Here is a 12,706-nt window from a genome sequence, read left to right as displayed (position 1 = left end):
CCGAAGAAAAGGGAAAGAATGGCTGCAGTTTAGTGCAAAATGGTGTGACGTCCAGAGGAAGAGTCTTTAGTGATCTTATGTGAGGCTGCAGGAATCAGGGCAGGTCCCAAATCCTTGGGAGATGACAGAACAGAAGTACATTGCAGATGGTAACTCTGAGGGCCATCTGGGGCCATAACCAGAAAGATTAGAAAACAGGAAGAGTGGATGTGCCAAAGAAGCTGAAAGCCCTCAGCCTGATTAAAGAACCAGCCAGATGAGGTAGGCAGGGGTGATTCTCCTGAAGGAACTCGTAAGAATATCTGAGGAACCTTGAGAAAGGACTACAGAATGATGGGCTTAGAGCCTAGAACAAGTGCGTCAAAAATTTTTGTGTTCTTTTCTTGGGAAGTCATTGTTATAAAACTTCATTTTCTTAAAAATATTAGTGATGAAAATTCCTTAAAAATGCAATGATGTTTGTGGGTTTGTTTCAAAGACAGCAGAGTAGAAGGGATGTCGGTCTTGATCCTATTGTGAAACAGATCTGGGAGCAGAAGATTCCAGCTGACGAATAATTTGGTGCTAGCTGGAAAAAATTTAGTGACTCCAACTCAGGAATGTATGAAGAAAATGAGGTAAGCAAGGAATCACTCCTAGAAGGGACCTAGAAAGTTTTATCTGGCAATGAAGCCATTTTAGCACATCAAATTACTGTTCTTTCAAAAATATTTTTCAACTGCTATTATTTTTATGGACACTTTGGTTACCTCAAAGTTATAGAAATTAGGTTACTATTCTGCTAATGCTCATGACCACATACAGCCAAAATTGTGTACGTTGGGGGTGGGGCAGTTAAGAGGGATTGTAAAGACAAATAATCCAGAAATATTAAGTGAAAGTTCATGATGATAATTGATATTTTTAAAACAACTAATCTTTCGGTTATTAAGTTTTTTTCTGCCTGATGAAATGCATTATTTCAAGGGTCCTGACACATTGCTAATGGACACATTAAAGATAGGGAAGAAAAATTTAGAAGGACAATCAATCATTCAAGGGTCAGGTCATCTTTCAATTGAAAATGAGTGCCATTAATTATCTAATAGCAAAACATATCAATTTGGTTTTGCAACAAAAATCATTCAAAAAATCATCCACAATTAGCCAAAATATTTTATGACCATTTTCCTAAGGTTATGTAAAAACTGTTTTTAAATGATTTATGTTAAATGTACTTCTTAATGTTTTTCAATATTACAAGCAAATTGTTATAATAACCACACTGGGACAATTTTTTTAAGTGGCAAGCTAGTGACTGGATAAGGGCAACGACAGGTTAAAAACGAGAATTATTTTTTAGTTAAAAAAAGAGGCAAAACTACAGCAAAGAAAAACACCTGGAAAATAATGAATTAAGAACATGGAAGATCAGAAGTTTTAGAAGATTAGGAAAACAAAATTTGATTTTTTTTCAGATTGACTTATCAAAAAATCCACACACACAACTGAAAAAGCAAAAGGAATACTGGAAGCGAACATTTAATTGACTCCCCCAAAGGGAGTTAGAGTTACAACCTAAACTCACCATCTTTCTTCCCAGCAGTCATTTTTCTGCTGATAATAAAATTGTTGGCCTGTTTGGTCTTCCAGTTAACTGTTCCATTTATGCCATCAGCACAGCTTAATAATAAAGCTTTTCAGAATAAAACAAATGCACAAAAAACGAAATTAATGTCAAATTAAATGACTATCGCAGATCACCTACTACATTAACTGGGATCAGTTCAGATTCCTTCCAGCCAAGCTAGCCGTTTAATTACATTCAATAAATATTTGTTGCATGTCAATACAAGGAATATATGGGGATATAAGGTAAACAGGACACAGTTCCTGCCCTCTAAGGAGCTTACAATCTTAGGGATTGATAATTCATGTACAGAAAAAGATATATGTAAAATATAAAATAGTGTATTTATAATAATTAAACATATACACCCAATGGTAGAAGATATAATGCTACAATAACACAGAGGGGAAGCAATTTTCCCCAGCTAGGAATGTGATAAGTTCAGTGTCTTTTAAATTCACAGTTGAGTTTTGGAAACATTACACTGGCAGCAAGGAACAGAACTAGGGTTAGGAGATACTAAATAGGGGGCTATCTCTGGAGTATAGGGTATCATTCAGCCCATAAATCAGGGGTTGAAGCAAAAGAAAAGTAAAAGTTGGGCCAGCTACAAGACAATACTGACAATACTTTTCTAATTACTGCATGTGGGCTAAAAAAATAATCAACAATGGCTTTGAATTTCTGATCCAGAATGACACAGAACAGTGATATATTAGGAACCCCCAAAAGAGTCCATTCCAGAAGAAAGATGATAAATTTAATATTAGATACATTACATTTGGGGTACCAGCTGGATATCCACATGAAACCATCTAAAAGGAAGATGGAAATATAGCTCTGGTTCATAAGAGAATCTAAGGCAGGCTTCAGATGCAGATTTGAAGTTCATACCCAGAGAAATGATTGTGGAAGCCAAAGCCCCAGTCCATTTCCTTAAAGAGATCATGCTTTCGGGGAGCATGCATTAGACTCTCAGGTACAAAATGATCTGGAGAAGATACACATTCATATTCTTGACCATCACACAAACTACTAATCTTACTGCTTACTCTCCCATTTTTGATCCTTCACCTTCCAGGCGTAATATCTGGGTACCATTTCCCTAACTACAACACTGGGTCTCCATCTCATTCTCCCTTCCTCTAGCCACTTCAGGTATGCTCCCTTTGGGTTCACCTCAATCCAGAAATTCTCCAGAGTATACCACATAGTTTTTTCCTGGGTCTTGGAGCTGAAATATAGCAAGAAGGAAAACACAAAAGTGGGTGGAACAACAAAGACAGGAAAACATGTTAATAAATACATTTAAATAGCCAAAGCAGAGAAATAAGAGACATGGCAGTCAGAAGTGTTGGACAACAGAGCCTAAAGTGTCTCATATATATATACATATGTCATATATATATATATATATATCTCATATATATGTCAGTGGAAGTGATGTCAAAAGAGAGAGTGTGATCAACATCTTCACTTACTGCAAAAAAGGTCAAAGAGAATGAGAGCTTAGAAAAGATTGTTAGATGTGAAAAGTGAGAAGTTTCTGTGACTCCTTGAAAGTGAAGTTCCAATAAAGTGATAAGAGTATATGTCAGACAGCAAAAGGTCAAGATGTAGATGCAAGAAGTACAGTTAATCTTTCAAGAACATTGGCCAGAATTGTGACACAAAGAGATAAAATGATATGGCAGACTGATGAGTAGCAAGTGGAGAGAAAGGTTGGTTATTTTAGTGTGGGGAAACAGATTTGGTTTATAAGCCAAGGAAAAGGCATAAGAAGAGAGAAAGAGACTAAATATAAAGAAAAGGAGCACAGCTGATGAGACACAATCCCAGAAAAACTACAATGAGTGGGCCCAAGCATATACAAGTAAATACTTCATGAGTCAGAAAGTAAGGACAGGTGAAGACAGAAACATTTGTTGGGATACATGAAACTTAATGTTGAAAGGGCTACTCACCCTAGTGAATCAGAGATGAAATGCTTATTTCCTTTTCAAACTGAATTTTGAGTAAAATTCTAAACTTAAACTAAATTATGAGAAATACTAAGTCCCCTTCCAAAATGTGAAAAAATATAATTCAGAACCCAAGTTATTAAAAACAAATAAACAAGCAAATAAAGCCTCAGGATCATTTCAGTGATACCTGGGAGTGGAAATCAAAGGCCCTACCACCCCAAGCAAATAAATGACTTGGTTGGTAATCAATTTTTAAAAGTAAACTTAAATATACTACTTTTATGTCTATTAAAATACCAGTCTTATTGATGATTCACCTAATAAATGGTTGATTCACTTGAGAACTGAAATTATATGCTTTTAAATTCTAGCTGGAAAATACAGTAGTCATTTCCTAAATAATTTAAGCTAACATAGGATCAAAAATGTTCCTGGTCTCTTACAGCAAAATACCCCATCCTCCAGGTTTCTCCTAAATGCTGGATTCCAAAGACAACATTCTGATTATATATGTAAGAATCACTCAGGCAGTTCTCTGAAAACACATATTCACAAACCCCCAAAAAAACATAATAAAAAACTTAAAACACATATTCATGACTCCACAATGGACAATCTAGATAGGTGCGTTATACAGTTTCATCAGGTGATTCTCATACACAAATATGAACTCCAGAAGACCAACAGAAGACCTCCAGAACCCAAGGTATATGGGATATTCAACTGAATCACATCACGTGTGTCAAATGTAGGGCAGACCTTATGACAGAAAACCTCACCCACTCCTACCTCCAACAGACCCACTGGTGCAGCCTTTCTGCAAGAATATGTAAGTCTCTGCTGGACAGTGGGAAATCCCAACCTAGAAAGACAGGAAGCAGGTAGCCAAATTCTTCTCCATAACTTTTCAAAGAATAATGTATATATGCAAACCTGACAAGTAATATTTACATTTAAATCCACTACATTGCCTGGTCCTGAAAAAGGTGATTTCATGTAGATTGTCTAGTTCAATCCTTATAAAACCAAACCACCCTATTCACGTGTCTGAAGATTACAGAGGCTTGATGCTACAGCAGAATGGAGTAAATCCTGCAGGCAAGTAGGCATTCTTTAGAATTCTCCACTTTACCACGGACTGAGGAGTTTCCATAAAGAAAGAATGGTCTGAGTGTCCAGACAGCACCCCTTTTGTTCCTTTATTCTAGCCCAGTGGTTCTCAGACTATGTTGAGCATAAGAATTATTGTTCAGAGTTATAAACACAAAACTGTATGTACTGTACTTCATGGGTGATTTAAAGGATTTACTAGAATAATTTAAGTCTACAGAATTTTATGTCTTACACTCTGGCTTTTAGAACCTCACTAACCCAGCATAAGATCTAATGCTACTGCACGCCCTTACCAAAGAACCACCATATCATTGCTCATACTTTCTAGATCTGATATAAGGGTGGTCTAGTTGGCTTCTACAGACAAATTTCAATATTCAAAAGTCAAATCTGATTGGTGCCTCAATTGTTAAAAACTAAGCAGGGCAAAATAGTTTAAACACATCCCACATATATAGCTCTGTTTTAAGGTTGGCAATGCTTTGAGTATATCCATTTATTTAAATTTCATACTGATCCATCCTACTAAAGTCCTACTTGACCACAGAAGACCACAGTCGAATGAATCTAGATAAAAAGACAACTTTTTATGGCTCCACTCACCAGACAATGTCAATAAAGGCACAACGTAACACCACAGATAATGTGTCTGCTTAAACATTCAAGCCCCACATCTTGAGGAAGAAATCTAAAAAACATGGATATAACTGTTTGTGTGCCCAAGATCATGGATCCACTCAACTAACTTCTTGTATAGAAAATCTGTACAATGTAATCTGTACAATGTGTAGTAATCTGTACAGTGACAAATGCAGAATACTCACTGGAAAAAGCTAGTATTTTAAAGTTTGATTTTCATTAGAATTTTTTATATGAGAACAAAGTTCCTTAGGATGGGAAAATTGACTCAATTTTAAAAATATTTATTCTATACATAACTTTTCAAGATTAAATCTAGTGTGTGAAAAAAAGACACGTCAACCTGTATAGACTGGTTCTTGGACTCTTTCCAAAGATAATGGACCATCCTCAGAAATCTTGAAAGGAAATCCACTGTGCTCACTGGGCTCGTGATAATCTATCTACAGTTGTACCTGGATGTGAGTTTTGCTCTAATTCATAACCACAAAAGCAAAGAATAACAGCACCTTGTGTTTACAGAGCCCAAATTAAGACGACATTCATAGAATTAGCTAGCATAGCAAGGTATACAATTTAACCAGTTCCTCAGTGCTTCCTCTCAAAAATCGTCAAAGCCTGAGTTAATTCAATGGTGGCTGGCATGCCCTTAAATTCCCTAGAAACCATTCAATACTTAAAGTTTGTCTTAAGATTCCATGATTCATCCAGAGTCTTGTAGCAGCATGACGACATGTCATCTGGCCTGGGGCAAACACTCTCTGAAGAGACATTACTCTTTCCCAAATCTGAATAATTTGCTGATTCGGGGAGGAGGGGGTTGCTATTTAATAAAAGCAGTTGAAGAGCTGTGAATAGTGACTGATCACTGATGAGCTAATCGGAATGTCAAGAGATAGAAATAATAAATAATAACTTAGTCTGACATCACTGTCCAAGTAAACAGCAGGACATGCCAAATAAAATTTAATCTGATTAACACATTCAACTTAGAACTAAACTGTTGCCTTTCTCTGTCCACTGTTTCATCTGTCTCTTTTCCTACCTTACTCAAAGGGGACACAGACTTTGTTTTCATAAACCGGACAGAAGACTCATGTCCTCTACATCTCTTCCCTTCTCACCACCCTCCATGTCATTATGTTGCTCCTTTGCCTTCTACATTTTTTTGGCTGCCTGCAAGTCACTGTCATCTGCTCACCAATGCTACCCTCAAATGGTTACATGGGAAAGCAATTTGTAAACTATGTATTTCTAATGTAATCTGAGGTGTTATTATTATTACTAGTAGGTCAATATTATTATTATTACTAGTAGGTTCTCTTCAACTTCTTTTTCTTTCTAGAAAAAGATAAGTTTCCTCTAACTGCCAGATTAGAAGTAGCTAGCAATGAGGCAACACCCATGGAAATTAGTCCTATGTATTATGTACACACATACACACACACACACACACACACACACACACACAAACACACAATTGTTAAAAAGAGGAAAGCTAAAAGGTTAGTTGGAACCCATGGTAAAAAAAAAATGGCTTTACTGAGGAGGACTGTCCAGCCCAACCTGGAAGGGAGTCAGGGAAAGATATTCTTGAGAGAAGTGTAACAGCAAGACTTTAAACCATGACCATGAATGCCAGAATAAGAAGTCTCTAAACTTCATTAAAACAAAAGAGCCTGGCAGGGTAGAACATAAATAATTATTTATGTTAAAATTATTATAATTTTATAATTTTACCACAAGTTAGGTAAGATTTTACACTTGAGAGTGAAATAAAAATTGGAGTAGGTGGTATTTAAATCAGAGTTTCTGGAGGCAGGCTACTGGGGTTCAAAATCCAAGCTTTTGTCCACTGGGCAAGTTACTCAATGTCTCTGTACCTCAGTCTCCTCATTTGGTAGTGACAGAATGTTGCCCACTTCATAGAGACACTGTGAATATTAAATGAGATAATGCACTTAAAACCCTTAGAAGAGTGCTTACCACATACTGATGTTCTCAAAAAATAGAGCTATTATTATACTGAATCTTCAATTAATATGAAGGAAATTTTAGATTTCTTTAAATGTAATTTTTTTAGAAAATAGATGTTCAAATGAAAAAAACACTGTCACTACGGTTGGCATTATAGAATACAGCACTCTTTTTTTTTTCTTCACGGTCATGAGATAAATGAAAAATGATATTTCTATGGCAGAGTGAAGTAAAGGCTAAAGGCTGCTCACCAGAGGCTCCAACCACCCCAAACTCCACATGGCCTCCCAGGGGGCTGAGAAGGTGACATCTTAGCAAGTCTTCTTTCCCAGCACTGGCCAAGGCAGGCATACTGGTTAAGAGCTGCAGTTTAACCCTTTTGAGGAAAACCAGATGTAATAAGAAGCAAGTTGTACTGATATTTGTACTCTCTGGCTCTCAGAAACTCTTAGGTATTTATTCTGAGGAAATCATGTAACAAAAGCAAAAACTGTATGGGCAGAAGATTCAACTTTGTATTATACATATCAAAATTGGAGGAAAAATTAAATGTCCAATAAAAGAAGTATGGGTTTAATAAAAATAGTTCATGGAAAAGGGAAGGTTATCTATTTGTCTTTGTAGTTTTACTCCTTTGCTCAAATAGCCCAACTAAAGGATGTACTGGGTTTTCACTGCCTGGAAACAGTACTCTCTGTATTCTATCTCAGAAATACTAGGTGAATAAGGAGCACCAGTGGGACCCTTAAAAAATAGGATACATAATATAAGTAGAAGTTATATGCACCATTACAATTTAATGTCTTCATCTGCAAAATGTTGGACTGTTTTGAAATTAATAAAATTAGTGAAAGGTAGAATACAAAATAGTACAGAGACTGTGAAATCTAGCAGAATAGTTTAATCTAGTGGGGAAGGATTAAAAGGCAAAGCAGTAAGAGCTACCGGGTTAGGGAAGGAAAACTGCAGAAAAAATTCTGTTCCAGATAAAATACATAATAATCATGTAATAATGGGTATTAACTTGAAACTGTCATTAATTTTCTTTATTATAGAAGCCATACATTTTCACTGTAATACATTCAAATATATTGTACCCCAGAAGAGTGTACAATATAAAAGCTCCCTCTCACATTATCTATTGTCGTCCCTCCAATGCCACCGCCGAGGGTATTTAGTCTTAATAGTCTGCATCTTCCCGTATTCTATGCACACAAACATGTTTGTACACATACACATATGAACACACATACACCACGCTCTTCTTTACATGTGATCACGCTTTTTTCCCTTAGCATGCATCTTGAACATGTTTATATGGTATCACATTTTAAGAATGCTTTGCTTTATACTGTGTGGGTCAATCATAATTTATCATCACCTCGTACGTACTCAGCCTGTCCAAACGAGGACTCCTGATCTTCCCATAAAGTCTGGTCCTCCTCCGGCATCCCGAGAACAGCACCAACGGTCACCCCCATGAATATGACGGAAAGCTAGAAATCATCCTTGACATCTCCTCCTGCACCCCAAATTCAATCCATGACCCACTCCTGTTGCTGTTTACCCCTCAAACTGTCCCTCTGAGCTTCATCTCCCCATTGCGACCCCAGCCCAGGAAGTCACCACCTCTGTTCCGGGGTACTAGAGTAGCCTTGGCACTGCTGCAGCAGTCTGTTCAGACCCTTCCAATCCTTCCATCACAAAGCAGTCAAAGTGCTCTTTTTGAAATGCAAATCTGATCTTGTCCTGCTTAAACCCCTCCAAAGACTTCCCGTAGGTTTTAGGATGAAGATTACACTCTTTCAGGCAGTCTAACAGGTCCTGCAAAATTTGCTCCCTGACCTCCTATCTAGCCTCCTTTCACATTGTGCTCCCTCTTCTCTCTCGGCTCCAACCTCACTGGACTCTTTCCAGCACCCTCTATTTGCCAGGGCATCCTGCCCCAGGCCCTCTATAAAGCTCTTCCTTTTACCTCAAATATACCTTTCCTCTTCACCTCACTAATAGTTACTCATCCTTCGGATCCAAGTACCTTTGCAGAAAAGCCTTCCTTAATCCTCCGGTCTGGCCAAATCCCTGACTTAGAAATTCTAGTAGTGTTTGTAGCACTTATTAAGGGCACATTCATATGTGTGATTAATTGATTAATCTTTGTCAAAACACAAGCGTAGAAGTTCCCTACAGCTGGGACAGTGTTTTTACCAGCATCTAACACGGAGACTCAAAACCAGTCAATACTCAAAAAATAAATGAGTAAAAGAAATATTAGTTAGTAAGATGACCACTATTTTTTTTCCAGCTTTTCACTGTCACAATTAATATTATAACATATATCCTTATACTTTTACCTTTCATCATTTAAATGAGTATATTTGTAAGCTAAATTCCTAGAAGTAAAACGGCTAGATAAAAAATAAAGCACACTGAAAATTTTGATATGCACATGCAGTAACCTGTTCTGCTTCCACTTCCGCAGCAGTTGCCTTCGATCGGAATCAACTCCATATAACTATAGAAAATAAAATGTTAAAGGTGCTACATTGATTAACTATTTCATAGGAGAGAAAAATCAGTGTCATTTTTACTGCACAGCAAGAAACACCAATTTGTTAAGACAAAAAAAAATCCTTAGGGCTCATTATTTTCTCTTCTGGGTTAGGGAAGGAAAACTGCAGGAAAATATTCTGTTCAAGATAAAATACATAATAATCATGTAATAATGGGTATTAACTTGAAACTGTCATTAATTTTATTATAAAACCCATACATTTTCACTGTAATACATTCAAATAGTGTAACCAGGAGGGTGTAAAAAATAAAAGCTCTCTCTCACATTATCTATTGTCGTCCCTCCAATGCCACTGCCGAGGGTATTTAGTCTTAATAGTCTTTACATCTTCCCATAATCTACGCATACACAAACATGTTTGTACACATACACATATGAATACACCACGCTCTTCTTTACATGTGAAACATCCTAGGAAAAAAGATCAACTTTACTTCTATGCCTGTTGCAAAAGAAATCAGGAACTAAAATATTTCACTTTAACTGCTATAGGAAAATTAACTGTGGTCTCTTCTTTCAAATTCACAGTGAACTCCAAATCTCCATAATAATCAAAGTGGTGACCAGATGAATGAATGAAAAGCAAAAGAATGGGAAAGAATTTACACCGGAGTTGCCTAACTCCTAAACATTTTTGAAATGAACGGCTTCATTTGTTAGAAAAGAAGTCTACCTTCCATGTCACAACATATGCCGTGGCGATACCCGTGGTCCAGAATGCCAAAAAGCTATTTCTAAAAATCTGATTAGTCTGAGGCAATTAGGTAGAAAATGAGATGTGCTAAAGATGAGTGCTTTTTAAGTGATAAAACACATTTAAACCACTATTACATAAGAATTCTTAGATGAGGATACAAAAAAACAAAAATTCTACCATAGTGACCCAAGAAGAAAACTACACTTGAGCTTTACTAACATGTTGATTTTTTCAAGAATACAATTAATAAGCATGCCAGTAACTCATACTTCAAGGCTACCTATTTACTCCCTAAGATTAACTTTCTGAAGTTTAAAATTTAAACATTGGGAGTTATTTACTTCTCAAACCCAGAAACAGGAGCAAGTATTGCATTCAAGGAATTGCAAGTAGCCGCCTGCAGATCAGGTGAGCGATCGTTGACAAGCCAGAAGCTCATCTTTGAGCATTTCTCTCTCGGAAATATGAGCTCAGCTCAGGAATGCCTGTGGCATCTTCAACAACTGGGAACCCAGCCATCACAAGTAGCCCGGTACTTTATTACAATCCCACAAAAGTGCATGACACTTTTATGAAAGATAGAGAAAATAAGCAGAGGAGAAACTTGCTCAACATTAAAAATACACCTCACACAGTCAGAGTTAGAATGACCATATTTCTGAGCTAACAATGAGTGGAGGAGGAAGTTCTGCATATGGGGAGATGAAGCAGGAAAAAGTTGGTTTAAAAAGATAATTGAAGAATATTGTCTTCTTTCTTCACATCTCTCATCAGAGTCCCCTTAGTTTCTAAGGGTCAGAGGCATAAAAATAGTTTCTGTGGAGTCAGATGTGTTACGGGTTATCACTTCTTAGAAGTGGGGTTCTGTGTGCATACTCCACAAATTAATTTTGAGCAATCACATTTTCAAAGTTAGAGACGGTAATCAAAACAAACAATCAATAGGCAGATGGAGAGAGGAAAGAAAAATCTGCCCCAACACACGTTTCAGACACTAAGACCGTGCCACTGAGGCAGTCAGAAACCAGCCTAACTTGAAGTGAACAGAAGTTAAAAGAGTACACGGTCAGCAGTTACTTTTGATTGAAAGGTTTTATCTTCTATTGAAAAACTAAAAATTGTAACGCTAAGGATTACAAGGACATAGAAGTGGGGGCGGGGGGCAGGTACTGGAGAAGGGCGAATAGCTCACATTCCCCCTGTGGGTAAGAGGCTCCAGCAGCCTAGGACTGAGCTGTCCTGGACCAGCAGCTGAGGGGGTCTGCTCCTCCTGAACCCAGGGTGCCCCCAGTATCTGCAGCCACTCTGCCTGAGAAGCCTGTTCTCGGCGAGCAAGAAATCCCAGGAAAGGAACAACTCTAGGAAGCAAGATAACGCCAGGATACTTTGCAGGGGAAAAAAAAAAACTTTACTTCTCAGATTCTCATGTTTGAAACGGAATGAGAAGGGAGGAAAGAATGTGTTAAAACTGTCCTCTTGTGAGCTATTTTCAAGTTGTAAGAAAATCAACCTGCAACAAACACACAGGACTATTCTTTTTGGACAGTTTATCAGAAAAAAATAAAATGTTTCCATCACAAGTATCTTTGCTGTCCTACACTAAAATGTTATCATGGCCTTCAAATTAAAGTCATTGCAATAAAGGTGAATATCCTGATACTTTAAAAGAATAGACCAAGTAAAGGTATAAAGTTGATTTCCTTGCTGAGCTGCACAGTTAGAAATGTCTCAAGTTAAAATCCATCTCTACCTTTCACCCAGTGAAGCTTTCTGAAGCAAACAGAAGAGAGTTTATGTCTACTTTTAGCCTTCAAGCTAAATATTTCCAGACCCTTTGAGGATACCTCCTATGACAGGTTTGCCAGACCCCTCACCATCCCCATGGACTGTTCTGGAAGTTGTCTAATTTGTCAATATCTCTCTTTAAATATGACAGCCAGAAATGAACACAATACTACAGATGTGGTTAATTAGAGCAGGGTACTATTAATTTTTTGTGACATATGGACACTATACTATTACCGGAGTCTAAATTTGTTTTTTTTTTTTACAGTCATATCATGCTGCTGGTTCATATTAACTGTCTTTTTCCTCAGAAATTGCCACCATATAGAGTCACCTCTTTCCTTACACAT

General features: G+C 37.2%; 1 protein-coding gene across 10 annotated transcripts in view; it reads right to left on the bottom strand.

Annotated features, from left to right (window-relative positions):
- Positions 1 to 12,706, bottom strand: part of SGCE (sarcoglycan epsilon) — a 64,686-nt gene that overhangs the window by 47,141 nt on the left and 4,839 nt on the right. For 7 of the 10 annotated variants that reach the window (XM_074367477.1, XM_074367475.1, XM_074367476.1 and 4 more), the window contains one exon: positions 1,568 to 1,675. The exons of the other annotated variants lie outside the window; for them this stretch is intronic. In XM_074367477.1, coding sequence (XP_074223578.1) covers positions 1,568 to 1,675 — 108 coding nt within the window. Of the gene's footprint in view, positions 1 to 1,567; positions 1,676 to 12,706 lie in introns of those variants that run through there. 10 annotated transcript variants of the gene reach the window in all.

This window comes from Camelus bactrianus, chromosome 7 (assembly GCF_048773025.1).
Source record: "Camelus bactrianus isolate YW-2024 breed Bactrian camel chromosome 7, ASM4877302v1, whole genome shotgun sequence".
Lineage (NCBI taxonomy): Eukaryota > Metazoa > Chordata > Mammalia > Artiodactyla > Camelidae > Camelus > Camelus bactrianus.
Note: the sequence above shows the minus strand (reverse complement) of the source record. Positions and strands in the feature narration are given on the sequence as shown.